This window comes from Rhodamnia argentea, chromosome 8 (genome assembly GCF_020921035.1).
Source record: "Rhodamnia argentea isolate NSW1041297 chromosome 8, ASM2092103v1, whole genome shotgun sequence".
Classification (NCBI taxonomy): domain Eukaryota; kingdom Viridiplantae; phylum Streptophyta; class Magnoliopsida; order Myrtales; family Myrtaceae; genus Rhodamnia; species Rhodamnia argentea.
Window position 1 is genome coordinate 513,329 of NC_063157.1, and position 19,907 is coordinate 533,235.

Below are 19,907 nucleotides of genomic sequence, written 5' to 3' on the forward strand. Positions count from 1 at the left end.
ACCTGTTCCCTTCTTTTTAACTTGTTTTGGCAGTATATTTAGAGGCAATCAAAGAGTAGGAGATCTGTCGGAAGCCACGGTCCTTTCACTTTGAGAGCACATTTCCTCGTTCTCGAAACCCTGTACAATCTTAGGATGAATCTCGTGTAGATGACAATGCCAAAGAGTGTAAGATGGAGTAGACAAACACTACACGCTCACCCACCAACCCTCCTAGTAAATCAAATGACATATATTAATGGATAGGAATAAATTATTCAGGATGGAGCCCTTTTAGTTTATTGTTAATAGCTTGTCTTTGCGGTTCAATTATAGCAAGTCCAAATCACGTTTCCAACTACCAACCCGACCTGTTTCACGAGGACAACTACTGAAATCGAGGTCACAAAACATTCTCATGAATGTGTAATTTAAAATTTATGCCTGTCGGTGTTCGGCCTCTTAACCCTGGTATATTATAGCCCCATGTTTGAGAGATTGGGATTCAAGCCATGGCCAGAGATCATGGACTCAAAACATTGGAAAATGCTTCCAAGAATAGACAAATCGAGGCAACAAATCTTTATGTCTTCAAGGTCTAGATCTCAGGAAGAAAATCTGGACAGTAGGGAAGAACCCGATAAGACTGATCTTCTACATGGATTTTACCTCATAGATATCATTATACTTGCCAATTGCCATACAAGCGTTACACGACATACGTGAAAGATAAGAATCTACTGCGTGAATATGCTGCCCGGGACGGTAATTCACATCCCATTTCTGCCAACGATGCCTTACAATGATTGATCAAATTGACAACTTCCAATACAGTGCAGAACTCGGGATTAATAATATCTCCATATTTGACTAAGAAAAGTAGAAACAAATTCCCACATATCGATCTCGTTTTTCTCGGAAATTACTAATTTGCACCACGACGGATCTAGATCATGCTTGAATACGCACCGAATCTTCCGGCGGGGGAGGGACAGGTAGGTGGCCTTTCTCCTGCAAGCTCTTGACGGTTTCGTACAGGCACTGCTTCACCGGGGTGAACTCGAGCCCCAAGTCTCTCAGCTTCTGGTTGGAGAATTTGTATGGTTTTGCTCTTGGATTAACCTCATCAGAGCACCTGCACGCAGGGCCATTAGAAAACTTTCAGTTGAAAACGACCCAGTCCTATCCTCAACACATTACAAGGATACAACAATCAATTGAAGTGACTCCGTACGTTCGCGATTGATGAAAAATTGTCCACCAACACGTGACGTCTCATAAGTTTAGAAAAGAGAAAATGGTCGATCAAAGCTGTTCAAGTCCAAAGCACGCGATGGAGCTTTGGTCTGTGCAAGCTTTCCATGGTGGGATGGGACGAAGCAAGACGTGGACAAGGGTAGGTGAAGATCAACAGTAGGGGCCCAATTCAGACATGGATTGGGTTGGGGAGTTAGGTGAGGCCACTCCTCCTCCACACAAAGTACATCTTACCAATGTCTCATTCTTCATCTTTTCTGTCGTCAAGTCAAAACGTCGGTACACCAACTGCCCTCCACTACCTTAAAAAGTTCATAAGAAAAAGAAAACGACAATGGTGTCCTTAGGACAATAATGGGTCGTCCACAAACATCTATTTCCTTTTATCAAATTAAAAATTTTCCAACATTTGTTTTCCGTTTCTTTGTAAATTTTAAAATTCATTAAGGATAATAGGTTTACGTCATGAAGCTCTCAGCAGAATTTTCTCAATTTCCCTCCCTGTTGCCCTCAAGAACTCCATATACGTGGCTAGACAGAGAGGAAGAGAAACGACACCTGGCAATTGGAACTTGTACGAATGAACCGACACCCCACGCACGCCTACGGTCGGTCCAATGTCCAAAAACAGGCAAAATCGACACTTGGAACACAACATCTTGAGTAAATCTTAGAACTTGTCGTTCACCCATAGTATTAGCTATCATCTACACTACAATACTCAATCTCAGGACTACCTACCTAAATTTTATATCAAAATGCTTGTTGCGGGTCGTAGCAAAGGCATCGACAATAGAAGTGAAGCGTCCGTCAAGGGTTCAAGATTACTTACTTGGTCGGGAATGGGTACTCGGGGAAGAACTTGGAGAGGATTTCCACCACGTCGCCGCGGTGGAGGACGCTCTCGGCGCACAAATAGCGGCCCGAGGCGGATGGGTTCTCGAAGATGAGGATGTGAGCGAGCGCGACGTCCTTCACGTGCACGTACGCTTGGACCGAGTTGGCGTACGTCTTGGCCGACCCGGTCAGGTACTTGAGGATGTGGATGATGCTTGCGTTGATCGTCGACTGAAGCAACGGCCCGAGCACGAGCACGGGGTTGACCACCACGATGTCGACCCCTCTCTCCTTCGCCTCCTCCCAAGCCGCCTGCTCCGCCACCGCCTTGCCGTAGCAATACCAGTTCTGCGGGATTAAATACGGGATCTATTTTCTTAGATACATGTGGATCAAATGCTGGATATGTGACCAGGTCTTTGGTCAACGGTGGTTCAAGTGACGCATCGACTTCTTCGATTTAGATGAACGCGAGCATTAAGGAGAATAATCAAATATGACCTTAGTACTCTTGCAAAATTCGAGGTCGCTCCAGCAAGACTCATCCACCACGACATCCGGACCTCGGTTCGGGTCCATGGTGACTGCGCCGATGGAGGAGGTGAACACCACCCGCCGGACCTTGGCCTCCGCCGCCGCAACAATCACGTTTTTCGTCCCGATCACCGCCGGCTCCACCATTTGCTCCTTCGCATTCGAACAGTAAACAGATTTGAGACCATCGAAACGTTATGAAAATGCCGTCCGGGCTTTCTTTCACCACACATCTATGCATTGTGTCATGGTCGACATCACTATATGATCGTGGGGGGTGAGAACGATGCCGGTCTTTCTTTTAAGTGGGGACCACCTAAAACACCATTTTGAGGTGAAGCCAATCAAGCGCCAGCCCATGTTAGGTTTGATGTCGCTTTCGATGTTTGGTCCAGTGTCCATATGGTTGGGTTGGTGGAGGAGGGGATAACAACAGAAGAAAGATTGAATCTTTACTCTTATTCTATTTCCTCCCTGATGATACCTCCCTAGATCGACATGAATAATCGCCCGAAAATCTTTCGAGGCATGTGTACTCGTTAGATGCAACATGGAACGGAAAGGATCATCCACAATTGCAAAAAGAAATGCCATTTTCAGACAAATTCCGTCAGTTCCCGATCACACGTTCTAGTAAACTGGAACGGATTCCAAAACATGTCTCACTCCCCAAGTCTGCAGGAACTGGTGGGCTAGAACCAGAAGTAGGACTAGCTAAGAGAGGAAGATGGAGAGAGAGAGAGAGAGACAGAGAGACAGGGAGAGAGAGAGAGAGATGATTTGGGACTCACGGGATCGTCGGTGACCGGAGAGGCGGTGTGGAAGACGCCGTCGCACCCCATGATGGCTTCCCTCAAGCTCTCGTAGTCCATCAGATCACCCTTGTGCAGCGTCAATCTCTCGCTGGCCCCTTCCAGCTCTCTCAGATGCGCATTCTTCGGATCGTCTGTACATAACCACGTGATTATCTCCGTCAAAAGTCGTGACACTGATTGGTTCTATTTGACATATCAACTGCATCAAATTTGTGTCTTCTAATCTACCTGGGTTCCTGAGGGTGCCTCGCACCGCATAGCCTCTCTCGAGGAGCAGCTTGACCATCCAAGAGGCGATGAAACCGCCAGCGCCAGTGACGCAGATGGTCTGGCCGGAACCGGGGAGGGTGTCGACGGGCATGGTGGGCTTTCCGGGGAGGGGAGAGCGGGGCTCAGGGGAAGGAAGATGCTTCCTTTTGAGGGGGGTTGGAGAGGGGAGAGATGAGGAGAGGCTCTCTTGTTTGGCATGTAAAGGAAAGGAAGGACTTCGTGGGATGGCTTGATTCGAAGTTGCCACGCGCTCCCATGTCATTTATAGAGGAAAAGAATAGTGCTTACCAAAAGCCTCACCTACCGCATGAAATGACACACACCCCTATGAAAACTCTCTTGAAGAGAGAGAGCGAGAGAGAGGGCATTTCTCCTATTTTCCATGATTAATGATTCTTGCGTTTGGCTTTTTTAAGAATTCGTATTTGTGGGTTCTTTTGTTCCGTGAAAAAGTAATGATTTGAATTTTTTTTTAAATGAACGTTTACATCATTTGAAAAAAAAATCATAAAATGAATAATTTTCATTATTGACGAAAATATTGAAGAATAAATTTTTATTGTTAAGTGAATGCAAATTATTCATCGACCGATCTTTCTAAATAGTGTACACAATCGTTCTTAGAAAAATATTTTTGAAAAATCGTCATTTATCCGTGAAACAAACGCGCTCTGTGTATCTCATTAGTGTCCTTACCATAGGTGCTCAGCAACCAAATGGGAAATGTTCATAGCTCTTGAGGATTTGACTTTTTGTGTCTCTGTGCGTGTGTGATCAATGACGTATAAAGGTAAACCATACCCATTTGTTAGGTGTGTTGAAGGAGTAAGAAGAGGCCATTATTCAAAGGAAAAGGTTAAGGGCACTGTTTTAGGGTTGCTAATTGTGCTTTGAAATGTAATGATTTTGATTCGAAGAAACTTATTTCCCTTAGTTCTGTTAATTTCCAGCTTTCAAGGTGGTTCGAAATGTGGTTTTACTACTTTTACTCGTCATATCTAGTACCCTTATGACACTTGTTAGCAAGGTTTTTATGAAAATAGTATTCGAAAGGAAATTGATTACGTAATAGTTTTTGGGCGAGTGTTATGCTGACAGTCTATTTTGGACAAAAAGAAAAACATAACAATTAATTAAAAATTATTGTGGGGTTTATTCTTTTAAGAATTTTTTACTTACAAAATACTGTTATTTTCACAGTCACATTCCAAACATTGTTATGCTAGCAAAGTCTCATTTGAAACAAGTAATTTTAGTAGCACTCGCTAAGGGAGGATATTTTGTTTTAAAAAAATGGCATAAGGACACCTACCAATATTTGTGTGCGGCGCTCACGTTGGTATCAATATTTTTTTTTTATCATTGAGTACCAATTCGAAGAAAAAAACGATCACTTTAATGCCAACGGCAAAAAATTCCGGCGACCTCATTGAAGCTGACACATAAATAATTATTTTTCAAAACAAAATTGGCACTTAAGTGATTTTAAAAAAAATATATTGGCGCCAAAGTAAGCACCGTACACAAATATTGATACTTGAGATGTCATTGTAGCAAAAAAAATAAAATAAAGTTGATCCTGAACATTATACCATGAAAAAAAGAAGTCGATGTATTCAAAAGAATTAATAATCTTTTCCGCATAGAGTAAAAAGCCCTTATTGGACGTGTACGTAAGCAATTAAAGCCGTACTTGGATTTAATCTACGAGTAAATTTGAAAGAAAGGGCCTTTGGAAATTTGCCGGACACAGATGATGGAGTATACATAAGGAAAGCAAATCAGATGCCTTTTCAAGAGTTGTCTGATTTGATCTTCTCGAATGATCCGATATGATCACGCGGTCATCCTGAAGACATTAAATGTTGCCATGTTCCTTTTGCTAAATGTTTGTCCCGGTTCTACTTAGGGGCATGTCCTTCATGTTCATGAATCCGATAGGTTCGTCATTGGCTTCCAAAACGATTGACATTTGAGCAAATCTTTGGCGAGCCCAAAATAGGATAAACCTACTCAGAATCGGAAGAGAAGCAAGGACGAGAAACTTACTTGCAATAATAGAACGGCTGATGTAAGACATAAAGTAGCCACGGCTAGAAACTTTGAATTGAAATATTAATAAACAACACTAGGTTGCTATCAATTTAAAGCCCGGAAAAGTTGCTAGAAGATGAAAGAGGTCTGTTGCCCACCTCATGGCTATGTGACATACCTTGATTGGTGAAATGACGTTACATGCATGTATTCCTTTGATTAGCTTACACATCAAGCCCTATATATATCTTGAAACTCATGTTTAATGGGAAAATTATCCAAAAAAACCCTAACCGTGATAATGAAATTCTAAGCTTTTTGATAATTTGCCAATTTAACCTCTCTGACCAATTTTGACCAGAAATTATTAATATGGGGCACCGATCATCCTACGTGGCACGGTCATGCTAATGTAATTTTTTTAAAAAATTTTTCTTTCTTTTTTTAATTATTAAGGGCATGTAGAGGGCCACTAGCCACCGGGTGAGGGCCCCAAAGCCCTCACTAACAGCTGGCAAGGGTCGTAGCCCTCACCACAGGGTAATGGCCTGTGGTTCTCACCCATAGCTAGGTGAGGGCCAGTGGCTGGCGAGGGCCGATGACCCTCGCTCAAATTTGGGCAATAGCTCGTGGCCTTTGTTGACGGTGTGTGAGGGCACCGAGTTCTCGTTGGCCTGCGAGGGAGGGCTCGCAAGCCTTAGCTCGCGGCCTTCGTTGACTGTGTGAGAGGGCATCGAGTTCTCATTGGCCTGCGAGGGAGGGCTCGCAAGCCTTCACCCAACGGTTGGTAGAGATCGCCAAGCCTTTGTGGTGGCTAGCCGAGGTCACCGAGCCTCGGCTAGTGAGCGGTGGCTTTTAACAATAAAAAAAGAAAAAAAGATTCACGTCAACGTCGGTTGTGTCACGTAGGATGATCGCTGTCCACTTTAGCAATTTCTAGCTCAAATTGGTTGGAATGACTAATTTGGTAAATTTTCATAAAGTTTAGGATTCAATTGGCACAATTGAAATAGTTATGATCAAATTGGCCAAAGTGCAATCGGTTTAGGGTTTTCCAAAAAAAAAGTCCCTCTGTTTAACATGTGATTGAGTCACGAAATTTTAAATGTTATAAGTTCCAAGCTAATAAATGTTTTTAGGCAAAAGGACACCTAAAGTGTCAATATTTATATACGACGCTCACTTTGGTTGTCAAATATTTTTTTTATCGCTTAATTGTCAATTTTTTTAAAAAATAATTATTTAAGTGCCAACTCCGGTGAGTATCGCCGAAAAGCATATATGGCACTTATGTGGCTCGCCGAAGGATTTTAGTCAGTAAAAAAAATAAAAATCAATAAAAAAAAATCCACATAATATTAAAAAAAGTAAGAATAAACTAAAAAACTAAAATTCAGCTAAAAAATAAAAAATAAAAACAAAAAGTTAAAGTTGCAGCCGCCCACCATCGCCAGTAACCACAACTGCAACTGCAACTTTTTTTTTTGTTATTTTTTAGGTTATTTTTCTATTTAATTTTAATTTTTTTTAAAAATTTCAACTTAATTTTTTGTTTAAAAGTCTGCGTGGCGTCCAAATGGACTGAATTTTTTTTAAAAAAAATTGCCATGTGGACCGACTTTTTTGAAAAAATTCCACATAACATGAAAAATTAATAAAAAATGTCATGTGTACCGATTGGCTGGAATTCGCACTTAAGTGATCGTTTTTGGCCGAAATTGGCACTTAAGTAACCTTTTTTTTTTTTTTTTTCAATTTGGCACTTAAGTGATAAAAAAAAAATATTAGCGCTAAAGTAAGCACTGTACACAAATATTGGTGCTCTAAATTGGTGCTCCAAATATCCTTTTGCTAATATTTTTATTAGTGCTAAAAATGGATGGACTCTTATAGAAGAGGCCAAGGTGCTTGTAAGAGCATATGAAGACGGGTCATCCTTGTGGGGAAAATAACAAAAAAAAGTCATAAAATTATCGTATTTGTGCCAATTCAATCCTAAATCTTTTAATTTAATCAATTTAGTCCTAAACCTTTCGACAACTTTTCAATTCAACACTAATCTTTCAATAGTTCCAATTTAATTCAAAAAATTTTGACGAATTGCCAACTTAGTCATAAACCTTTTAACGATTTGCCAATTTAGTTCTTTTGGCCAATTTTGATCAGAAATTGCTAACGTGGTGGTCCAGTCGGTGCCGAGTTTGCCAACCGTTCTACATGGTACCGTCGGTGCTAACGTGGATAGATTTTAAATTATTTATTATTTTTTCTTCATTTCATTTCTTTTCCTTTTCTTAAACCTTGGACGCTTGCCTAGGGTATTAAAAAAAAAAGAAAAGATTAAAAAATAATGGAAAAAAGGAAATGAAAAAAAATAAAAAAGTAATAAAATTTCAGAAAATTAAAAAGAATTTAAAAAATTGTTCATCTCAACGCTTTCGGGCCAAAATGGATAGAAGGACTAAATTAGCACAATTGAACGATTCAGGAGTGAATTGGTAAATCATTAGTAGGTTTAGGACCCATTGTCTAAATTAAAAATATTTATGACTTAATTAGTATAAATATAATAAACTTACGACTTTTTTGATAATTTTTTCTCTTGTTGTGCGTACCACAAATCAAATCGACAATGAGGCTTCCTAAGAGTGAAAGCACATGTTTGAAGAGAGATTAAAAAAAAAAAAGTAAAAAGAAACTTAAATATAGATTTGTTCGGTCACAAAAAGAACTGACAGATTTGGAAGGGATACTTCAGTGCACGAAACTTGCACCAATCTTGATAATTAATAGCATCTTCAATTCTCAAAGTTTATTGTTCCTAAAGAAGAGGTCCTTTCACTTACAAGTGAAGTTTTTTCTGTCGTGGGGTGGGGAAGAGAATATCGTGGTGAGTTCCACGCATCAGATCGGCATTTTTAATTTCAAAGTGAAGTCTCCATGACTTTTTTGGTGAGGGGGGAAGACATTGCACTTCATCAAAACGAGCGATGGGCAAGAACGCCGTTAGGGTGAGGCCACTACCACACGACATCATGGTTACATATCTCGGCCGAAAATAATTTGTTGGTGGGAAGAGTTACTAAGAAAGTCCTAAATCGATTTCTTTTGTGCCAATTCAACTAAAACTTTTAATTTTGTCCCGGATCTTTAAATAATTTTCCAATTCAGTCCTATTAACTAGAAATCGTTGACATGAACGTCGGTCGTCTCACGTGGCACGACCAATGTTGGAGTGAATAATTTATTTTATTTTTTGTTAAATTGAATTATTTTTTTATTTTATTTTTTTTCTTTATTTTGTAGGACGCGAAGCCTCGCCCTGGGCAAGGCCAACATGGCCTCTCTAGCCATAGGCAAGGGTGCCAAGTCCCTCGCCCTTTGCTGGCGGGGTCGCAAAGGCCATTTCCCAAGTCCGGCGAGGCCATCGCAACCTTGTCGGCTACGGGCGAGGGGGTGGAGGTTCTCGCCGGACCTAGACAATGGCCTTTGAGGTCGACTAGGTCACCAGCGACCCTCGTCGACAATGAAAAAGAAAAAATTATAATAATTCAATTTCAAGAAAGAAAACTTAAAAAATTTGTTCACATTAGCAAAATTTCTAGCTAATAGAACCGAATTAAAAAATTTATCAAGAAGCGCAGCTATTGAATTTGTTCTTTGGTGGAAGGTTTCATGAAATGACTCTGGTACTCGATTTAGGACTAAATTGGCAAAATTGAAATGTTAAGATCTTAATTGGCTCGATGCAATAAGTTAGGACATTTTTGGTACTTTTCCCTGCGGCGATGTGCTACTAGGACGGTCGGCGATGATCGAAATGTCACCTAAGAGGTTCTTAGCAAAAATTGACCGGAAGAATTGCATTGGAATTTCGCACAAAGACTTGGGACTGAGTTGGTTAAATCGAAAAGTTTAGAATTCAATTCGCATTCGTACAATAAGTCGAGGACATGAGTAAGTAAATTTTCCTTGATTGATTCGTACGTCCAAGGGATTTTGTTGAACATCTTAAGGCAAATAAAAGATTGCGTCGAATCAGATTCAGATCAAGATTGCCCATTCTAGCACTGCTTGATGTGCAATTATCTTCATCAATCTCAATCACAGTCCAAACTCGCCAACAACAACCTCTCCTATATTGATTATTTTATCAAACGGAACAACGATTACTTTACTACTCGTGTGAAGGTTTGAGCTTTGGTACGTGCCTCCCCTCTTTGACCCGTAGTCCCCATACCCTACCGGGCCTACCCAAACAATTTTCTCTTACGTGGCCTTCGTCGGGCCACTTCTTGTTCCTTCCCCGTGGCATCAATTTTCTTGGCTCTTTTCCTTCCTTCCTTCATTTTCCGGGAAAGTTCTTGGACCGGCTGGAAAGTCGACGGTTGGTAGATCGGAAAAATTTTGACATCCTCCATTACCAAACCCCGGTCAGCGAGTCAGTGAAATTGTTTGTGTTCTTTGTGTGGTGTTTCCAAGAAGATGGGTCAGGTGAAGGGTAACGCGTTTGGATCAGTTCGGCATGAAAAGATTGACCCGGAGAGCTAGGCCTGGTCAAACCGTATCTTGCGATGTTTTTCGCCTTCCATTTCTGATGGTTTAGGTTTGGGAATTCGGTCAATCCTTTTCATATTCTTTCAATGCACAACCACCACATGCGGGCGATCGATTTGAATGCTTGCGGGTGATCACATTAAACATAGTTCTAACACTCCCTCTCACGCACAAGCTGAACATTCAACGTGTCAATTTTTAAGTAATTTTTTACTATTTTTTGAATTATTTTTTAAATAACATTTTCTGTTTTTTTTTTCCTCTCTTTTTTTAGGGCTACCGGCCCAAACCCCCCAAAAAAGGAAAAATAAAAAAAAGACAAAAATTTATTGAAAGATAAAAAATTTAAAAATTTAAAAATATTTAATATTTTTAGAAAATTACCACTTCAACGCTGGCCAACTAAATCAATTGAATAGATATAATTGCAAAAAGTTTAGGACTCAATCGGCCAAAAAAAGTTTAAGACTGAATTTACACAATTACAATAGGTTTAAGATCTTTTTAATAATTTTTCCAAACTTTGGCCTTAGACTAAAGCATGGAAATATGCAATTAGTGAGGCAAATAGGGGCATGAAAGATTTGAACTCGGGATTTCCTACTCTGATCTCATATGAGATTTTGTGGGTCACTATAAATTGTTTTTAAAACTTAAGCTGTTAGATGAATACGTGGTTTATTATTATTTAAATATTCTAACACTCTCGACCAATGATGGACATTGATTATTCGCACTTGTATAGGCAAAGGGAGAATATCTATTAAGTACCGACACTTTTTGGGGATCTCCGTGTCATGTCCGACACTTTCCCACATTTCGACACTATCCCAATACTCTTTCAACACTCTCCGACATGCGACCGTCAATTAGTCGGTGCTCCAAACATGTTAGCAACACGCGAGTGCAACATCCCGACAAGCTATTTTGACAAGTATTGCGTCAATTTTAGGCATTTTCAATAAATTAGTGGTCAAAATATAAATTTATCAAAAATATATATTCACTTAAGTCATATATCTAGTCACCACAAAATTAGTATACTCAACTAGAAAAAAAAAAAAAAACCTAATTGGATGATATAATTTATCATGCATATTTATAAATATACATTTAATATACAACGTGGCCTAACGTGTCGGAATTCTCTATTTTTTTAGAAATGACGTGTTGCTTGTGTCGATGTCGGTGTCAATGTCGGTGTTACTTAGGAGAATATGCAATAGCATGTGTAGCTAAACCGGTTCTTTTGTATTATCGAGAGTATAAATAATAATTGCCGCGCGTGAAACGAAGTGGACAAATACTCGCATTAATCTAACTAAATCATAGCTAGCGGACAACGATTCCCCGACATTTACACCAGGAGCAAAGTTAAAAAAAAAAAAAAAACAAGCGATGCTTGTACAAAGGACCAGGAATTATAAAAGCTCTTGCATGTTTGGGATTTTCTCAATCTCGATACCTTAGGACAATAAACAAGTCTCTCCTCTTCCCTGCTGGCTGTGACTCCCATCTTTCCTAACAAAAATTAAGCCCTTTTCATCGAGTAAAACTTCTCGAACAGTCTAGCTCAGCCTCAGAGCAAATGAGTTCCCAATAAGGGCTGAGGTGAGTTAAGAATCCGATTATCTAGGATGAATTACCTTATGGGGATGATCGGTTACACGATGGGCCGCTGCCCGCCCGAAAATTGAGAACATGATCAGAAGGGTTGATTCCTTTTTCGAAATCGAGAATCAGCCCATCTGATCCTAAAACTAGACCGGATCGGTCTGCTCTGCGACCCTGCGTAATTTCCTTCTTTTCTTTTTTCCGTTCTTAGCAAGATTGCAAGCGAGTCACGAACTCAGTTAGGACGTGTTCCTTTTCTCCCAGAAATAAAGAACACTTTGAGATTGCTGGTTGCCTCCCTTTTCCACAACCAAGTCTGACAGTGGTAGGTGCGGTACACTTTTTTTCATGTGCAATTGAGTTATGACCGCCATTAATGTTTGTCACGTGGTTACAGCTTGCTTACAAATGATTAAACGGACAGGACTTGTTAGTTGCCACGGGAATGTAATGACTGGTTCACTCGAGCAAAGCGCGATAGAGGACTAGGAGACTTCTCGTTACAATCTTCTGTGTAAGCAGGAAGGATATGCCAGATTTGTTAGACGTTTCCATGTTAGAACGTCTCTTTAACTTGTACCAGAAAAATGTTCGGATTGGCGGATAATCACAACAAAGAAAAACATAGCAAGAAAAAGAAATCGAAATATGAGATTTTATTATGATTCATCTTAAACTAGGGTTACGTTTAACAGATGATTCTACTATAATTAGCATCTCGCACTTTTCGTTACATCATTTAATTACAAGCGAAAAAGAGTATATATAATAATAGCTATTTATGAGCTCAATCCCAAACTACTAATGAAAAATTACGGACTTAAATCGTAAAAGCCTTCCGGCGTTCAGGGAGAGTTGCCTCCTTAAGACCCCTACGGTGATGACTCCCTCGAACCCCCACCCGCTCGGTTTGGAGCAATACCCATGTGCTTTTCTATCGTAAGGGAGTATGAATCATACCACAACAAAAATGAAACAAACAAAAGACTCTTATGTTTTTAGGAAAAATTCTAAAAAAGGGTTTCAAACCCCCTCATTTTTTAAAAAGGACCTAAAGTGTTATTCGTTTCAAATAAAAGTTTGAAGTGGCTTCTTTATTTTAAATAAAGGCATGGCCAGGAGTTTTTTGGTACTTTTACATTTTCTGATTTATTTCCTTTTGTTTCCCCTTTTTTTCATTTTCCTTTTTTCTGTCCTTTTTCCCTTATTTTCTCTTCCCATCGCCAGCCACACGCAGGGGTGCCAAAAAAGCTCCCCCAGACGGGCTGATGATCACACATAGAACTCGAATCACTTAAGAGGGAAAGGGAAAACTTTAGGTCGAACACCTCAGTTTCACCTGCAACCACGTATAGAAATTATCGAGCACAACGTTACTAGTGCCAAACATGATGACACATCGAACTCGAATGCTCACCAGGCCCGCACGATTTAATGTTCAATAGAAACTCGTGATATTAGCATCTCCATACTCGATTCCTTCGCCTTAAAAAAGAAATTAAAAAGTAGAACAATTTACGCGATTAAAGAAGAGAGAAGAAAAAAAGTTGTAGCTTCCAACCTCTTATCAATTGGGTGGAGAGGCTTCTCTAGGGCGATCCAAGATTAGAACGTACGGCCTAAAATTTATGCCCACACCTAACTTCTTTTATGATTTCACTTGTTTAAATGTACGACGATGATGATGGTGCAGAACGTATGGTAGCTGGTCTCCATAATCTCCACGATGAGGGACGACAAGGTTTATTTACTAAAGGCACTTGTCTAGAAGACATGTAACAATAAGATGAGAAATAAAAAACGAAAATTATCGGGGTGGTCATGGTGACCAGGTCCCTATCTGGAATCCGGAACCGGATTGATTATCATCGGTTCTTACGGGAATCTCCCGATATCGGCCGGTTTGGTAGGTATCCGATTTGGTTCAATTCGAGTGCCCATCCCTATTACCTTTCAGAGCAAAAGTAGTTCAAACCCTTGGAGTACTGCGAGAAGGCCTTCACTGATTTCAGGAAGCCGTCCATGATTTTCTTGATAAAGTCTCGGCACACGCGGACAATTGCTGCACCTGATGACTAATAGCTGTTTCCTAGATCCGAAAGAGCGTACTTAGGGTTTTCCATCTCCCAGTAAAGAAAAGGTGCGTCATGCCTTAAAGCTGCGGAAGAAGTGTTTGAGGCAGAAGGGCCTTCTTCAACAGATGCATCAATATTGAGCTTGAGAGTACCTTCAGGCATGTGGAATCCAGACTCCAAGTAAATTTTTCTGCTTCATCGATGGGATTTTCGTGACTAAGTTCCATCGCCAATACTTCATATTCATGGCAAAGGATATTTCCCACTATTTGCCTTATAGCCTAAAGACGTCATTATTCTTAGCTTTCTACATATTTCTAGACCTGTCAAAATGAGTCATAAATCTATTTCTTAACCCATATACGATATGTTGAGTTGTTAGATGTGTAAGTTATATTCAATAAACGAGTTATAAACGAGTTTAAATAAAATATACGTATTAAATGGGTAAAAAATGTGTCATAAAGGGGTTCATAACTTACTTAACCTAATCCACCTATATCACTTTTTCTTCATTTTCTCTAGCTCTCAATCTATCTTGGGTTCACTTATTCCGCACTCTCACCTCGGTTTGAGTATGAGTTTTCCTAGATTGAGTTAAATATGAAAGTATTTAAGTTAGATCGGATATGATTCATTTGATTTGTATTATTACATAGGAAATCAATCAAAAATGGGTTAAATGAGTTATTTGGGTTGGGCCATTTTCGACTCGATCCATAGTTGACCTACCTGTTTAATGGGTTCACATTTTTTGAAGCACTTTTGTGACCAGAACTAACGATGTTGGGTTCGGATTTGAGTCACCGCAGTCAGCCAACCATTTTTCAAGAAGGGGAGGAGGGCTCGTCGAGGACGGCATTGGAGTCCAAACGATTGAAGGAGGAGCAATAGGAAAGGAAAGAAAGAAGGGACTCAAGTAAACTCGGTCCATTCATTCACGTAGTTGGGTTTGGGCATACGTTTGGGCCTAAAGCAGAGCCCACATTCTGATCGAGCTTGGCCTTTTTTCTCCATTTCGGGCCAATAAAAGCACCCACTCCTCCGTCGTCTCTTCTTCTTCTTCTTCGAGCGCCTATCTGATTGCTCTCTCTCTCTCTCTCTCCCCTTACACAAAAATAAAATTAATCCACCCCCCCCCCCCCCTCCCCCAAAAAAGCCCAAAATGAGGTAGCCTTCGTCTTCCCTGAGCCAGGGTTTCGATCAATTTCTTCCATCTCTTCCTTCAATAACAAGACCGCTAGAGAGCGCTCGCAAATCGCGAGTTAATGAGCGATTTTGGTAACCCTGGTCCTACCCCGGCTCAAAACATAGTTGATTGCTGTGGACATTTGGAATATGTTTGGCAACGATTCTAATTCTTCGATTCTGTCCCTCGAACAAAAAAGAATCATAGACATGTTTGGTAACGTAAATGATTCTCATTCCGATTCTGTTCTCGGAAACAGTTTTAGAGCAAAAACAAGAATAAAAAAAATTGATTCTGAAAAAAAAAAAATTTTGAGAATCACAGAAAAGAACAATGGCTCATTCTTTTAAAAAGATCAAGTCCACAGAGGCTTTCACATGAACTTCTAAACTTAAAAGAAAATTAAAATTAGATTTGGAAATTTACTAACAACTAATTTTTTAAATATATTTGTTTAAAATTAAATTTAATAATAAGCTTTTAAATATAACAAAAAAAATCAATTTTTTTTTAAAAGTGGGGGGAATTAAAAAACATAAAATTCAAAAACTATTAAAAAAATTAAAAATTAATTTTTTTTTAAAAAAAAATTAAAAGAAGTTACAAATATTGTAAAAAGATTTGAAAAAAAAAGATGAAATTAAAAAAAAAAAATCTCGCCATCTGATTGTTCTTGGGAACGAAATTTTTGTGCGGCCGTCAAAAGCGTTTACGTTCAGAAACATAAATTTTGTGTAGATGCCAAGCACGTTCTAGTTCTCTAAAAATCATCTAGGGAACGAAATCCGAAAATATAATTCTAATCAGAATCACTTTTTTAGATCAGAATCGATGTCAAATAGGCCCTTGTTTGCTCCAGCAGTTTATTTTATTTTATTTCGAAAGGAGGACTTTGCATCTTTAGGATTCATTATGCTTTATGCCCTTGCCCTTTTGAGAAGGGCCTCCTCTTATACACAGGAGCTGCTGTAATTTTGGGAAGAAACACTTCTATGCTGGGAAGATTGATCTTGAAAACTGCTGCTGTTTCAGAGCTGCATCCGTCATCATCACTATCCAACATTATGATGATTAACGTTGCCAGCATTGACGCTGGCATTTAAAGGTGAACTCTTGGCAACGATCCTCTGAGTCAAAGGTCTCCAACTGGAGCTCGATGGGTCTAAGTGCACAATCACCCAAAAAATATAAATACATGACCATATTGGCCAATAGATACATTCTTGCTGTTATTTTGTGTCTCGTGTTTTGAATTTCTACGGAGATGAAAAAAATCTTGAATGCAAGATTTGATCAGATTAGCTTCGTGGACTCCACTGGCCGAATAAAAGAAGTGCACATGAATATTCTATTGTTTGGAGTATATCTTGTGCGCCCTCCATCTTAGTAATGGGGCAGAAAGAACAAATAAAGAAAAGGAATTTTTTTCTTTATCTGCCACACTTAGGCGACAAAGAGGGGATTACATATATATTATATGTTATCTTGAGAGACCCATTGAAGAGAAAGATAGTAAAGGTTTTGCTTTTTGTGGCTCTCTGACTCATCCCTATTAAAGCCATATGAAGGAGAAGAGAAGTAGCGGGCACAAGCCGAAGGAGCTGCACGGAGGAATGCTTCGATCGTGCAGGTTCTCGTTTCGTTGGCCGTGCGAACGTGCTTCAACAAAACGATTGAATTGTCTTTGTGAGTTTTATTTTTTCGTATATCCGATTGAGTTGTTGTATTTGTAAACACTTAGGGTTTGGGTATAATCTAGGTGTGGGAAACACGAGAGTTATTGAGCGATTGTAACTGTGATTCTCCGATTATAGTGGATTGTTCTTGCTGGCTCTCCCGTGGATGTAGGTACCGATATTCGGACCGAACCACGTAATCCACGGTGTCATTTATCGTTCCTCGTTATTTCTCTTAGTGCTTTCGCATTGATTTATTTGCAAGATCCTGGTTAGTTTCCGCGCGTTATATATATTTCAACAATTGGTATCAGAGCACCAGGTTCGGATATTCTAGATTGTGATTTGGGGCTTTTGCTTGTCTGATTATTATCTAGATATCTTGTTATTGCAATTATGTCTGGAGTGAAAGCTGAAATTGAGAAGTTTAATGGGAGGAACAACTTTGGGTTATGGAGTCTCAAGATGGAGGCGATATTGACAACTCAAGGTTTAGCAGAAGCATTGGAGGGCAAGGCTGAGTTGCCCGAAACGATGACAGATCTTGAAAAGGATGTGGTAATGAGGAAAGCTAGAAGTTTGATCCTGTTGAATTTATCGGATGAAGTGTTAATAGAGATTGGTGAGGAGAAGGATACCGCAGCATTGTGGGCAAAACTTCGGGCGCTCTATGTAACGAAGGGTTTGAACAATCGCTTATATATGTTGAAGAGGATGTTCCGGTTCGGATATACTGAAGGTACGTCTATCGGAACCCATCTAGATGAATTTAATAAACTCATGATGGATTTAAAGAACGTCGGTAAGACACTTGATGATGAAGAGCGGGGCATGATGTTGTTGGCTTCCCTACCAGAGTCATGGGAGCACTTTAGTGATTCATCATTGCAGGGGCGTACTACGATTACCTCGGAAGAGGTAAAGTCCGCCTTATTTTCTAAAGAGTGGCGAGAAAGTTGCGAGATGACGATCTAGCGCGGGATGTAGCGCGAGGACTAGTGATTCGGGGTAGAGAGCAACAACGAGGGTCCAGTAGCGCAGAGGTAAAAGCAGATCTAAGTCACGCCACGGAAAGTCCAAGGGACGCGTGAAGTGCTTTGAGTGTCACGAGGAGGGGCACATCGGGAGAGATTGTCCTAAGTTGAGAAATAGAGGTGATAAGCGTAAAGCCACAACCGGTGTGGCGAACGTTCTTGAAGAGAGCACTAGTGATGCAGAGGTGTCTTGTGTGTGACTGCGGGTTCGTCGGGAGATGAATGGGTGCTAGATTCGGGGTGTTCTTATCATATGACGCCTCATAAGAACTGGTTTACTACTTACCGGACTGCAGATGGTGGTAGAGTTCTGTTGGGGAATAACGCAGCCTGCAAGGTTGTGGGGATAGGGACAGTTCGGATTCGGATGCACGATGGCGTGGTGCGCACATTGACGGACGTAAGGCATGTACCGGAGCTCAAGAAGAACCTTATTTCTTTGGGGACACTCGATGATATCGGGTGTAAATACACCGCTGAAGGTGGAGTGCTGAAGATCTCTCGAGGTGCTATGACAAGAATGAAAGGGAAGAAAGTGAGTTCTCTCTATCATCTACTGGGAGAGACCGTGATAGGAGCTGCTGCGGTTTCATCGGGTGAGTCAGATTCTGATCTAACTCGTTTATGGCATATGCGTCTAGGGCACATGAGTGAGGCGGGTATGACGATGCTGAGTGATAGAGGGTTGTTAAAGGGTCGGAAGACAAGTAAGTTAGACTTATGTGAGCACTGCATCTTTGGGAAGCAGCCGCAGATTAAGTTTGCTAACGGGTATTCATTCGACCAAGCAACCGGTAGAATATATTCATTCAGATGTCCGGGGCCCGTCTCCGGTTCCTTCGAAAGGAGGTGCCCGTTATATGCCGACATTTATCGATGACTATTCCGGGAAGGTATGGGTATACTTTCTAAAGCACAAATCTGATGTGTTTGATCGGTTCAAGAAATTTAAAGCATTGATTGAGAAGCGGTCGGATAAACGGATCAAGTGCACGAGAACCGATAACGGCATGGAGTTACGTGGTAAAGATTTTACCGAGTTTCGCGAGAGAGAAGGGATTGTGAGACATCGTACAAGACACGGGACACCACGTGAGAATGGCGTGGCGAACGGAAGAACAGAACTTTACTTGAGCGGGCTCGGAGCATGCTTTCGCATCTTTGGAATAGGCAAGGAATTTTGGGCCGAAGCGATAAACATGGCCATTACGATTAATCGATCTCCATCATCTCGCTATCGAGTGGAAGACTCCCGGAGGAAGTATGGTCGGGAAAACCCGTTGATTACTCCGGATTGCGAATATTCGGATGTCTCCGCGTATGCTCATGCGAGTGATGGTAAGCTTGAGCCGAGGTCAAAGAAGTGCATATTTACGGGTTATGCACATGGGGTGAAAGGCTACCGGCTGTGGTGCACCGATCCCGAGATCACCCGGTTTTCTAATCAGCGAGAGATGTGATCTTCGACGAGACCGCAATGCTTCGACAGAGGAGTTACGAGACACAACCAGCGAGAGCGGCATGATCATAGTGTTAGTAGTGAGGTGGAGCTTCGGTGGAGACTCGGAGACCTCGGAGGTAACGAGATGTAGAGACCTGCAGATGAGGCCGCAATTCCTGAAATAGGTGATAATGAACAACCAAGATGCGGCCGCAGCGTAGTATAGCCGCAGGCAGACAGAGAAGACAAATTAAACCACCGGTACGTTATGCTTATACAGATTTTGCTTATGCTTTGACCGTAGGTGACGAGGTGGAGACAGATGAACCTTCGTCTTACTCTGAGGCGATGGCTAGTTCCGAGTCGTCGCTGTGGCTAGGGGCTATGAGCGAAGAGATGGAATCACTCCATCGAAATCAGACATGGGAGCTAGTTAAAGTACCCAAGAGCCGGAAGATTGTCGGAAGTAAATGGGTCTACAAACGGAAAGAGGGCATTCCCGGTGTCGAGGTAGAGAGATATAAGGCGAGGCTTGTTGCGAAGGGGTATACCCAGCGGGAAGGCATTGACTACGGTGAGGTGTTTTCTCCCGTGG

The 19,907-nt window shown here is 40.8% G+C and overlaps 1 protein-coding gene across 1 annotated transcript; it reads right to left on the reverse strand.

Moving 5' to 3' along the window:
- Window positions 1-739: 739 nt before the first annotated feature.
- LOC115728845 (cinnamoyl-CoA reductase 1-like) lies at window positions 740-3,938 on the reverse strand. The gene is made up of 5 exons (XM_030659249.2): window positions 3,651-3,938; window positions 3,399-3,553; window positions 2,575-2,760; window positions 2,069-2,421; window positions 740-1,114 (listed from the first exon to the last, which is right to left on the reverse strand). The coding sequence occupies exons 1-5, from the start codon at window positions 3,781-3,783 to the stop codon at window positions 931-933; spliced, it is 1,011 nt and encodes a 336-aa protein (XP_030515109.2). The 5' UTR covers window positions 3,784-3,938; the 3' UTR covers window positions 740-930.
- Window positions 3,939-19,907: the final 15,969 nt, after the last annotated feature.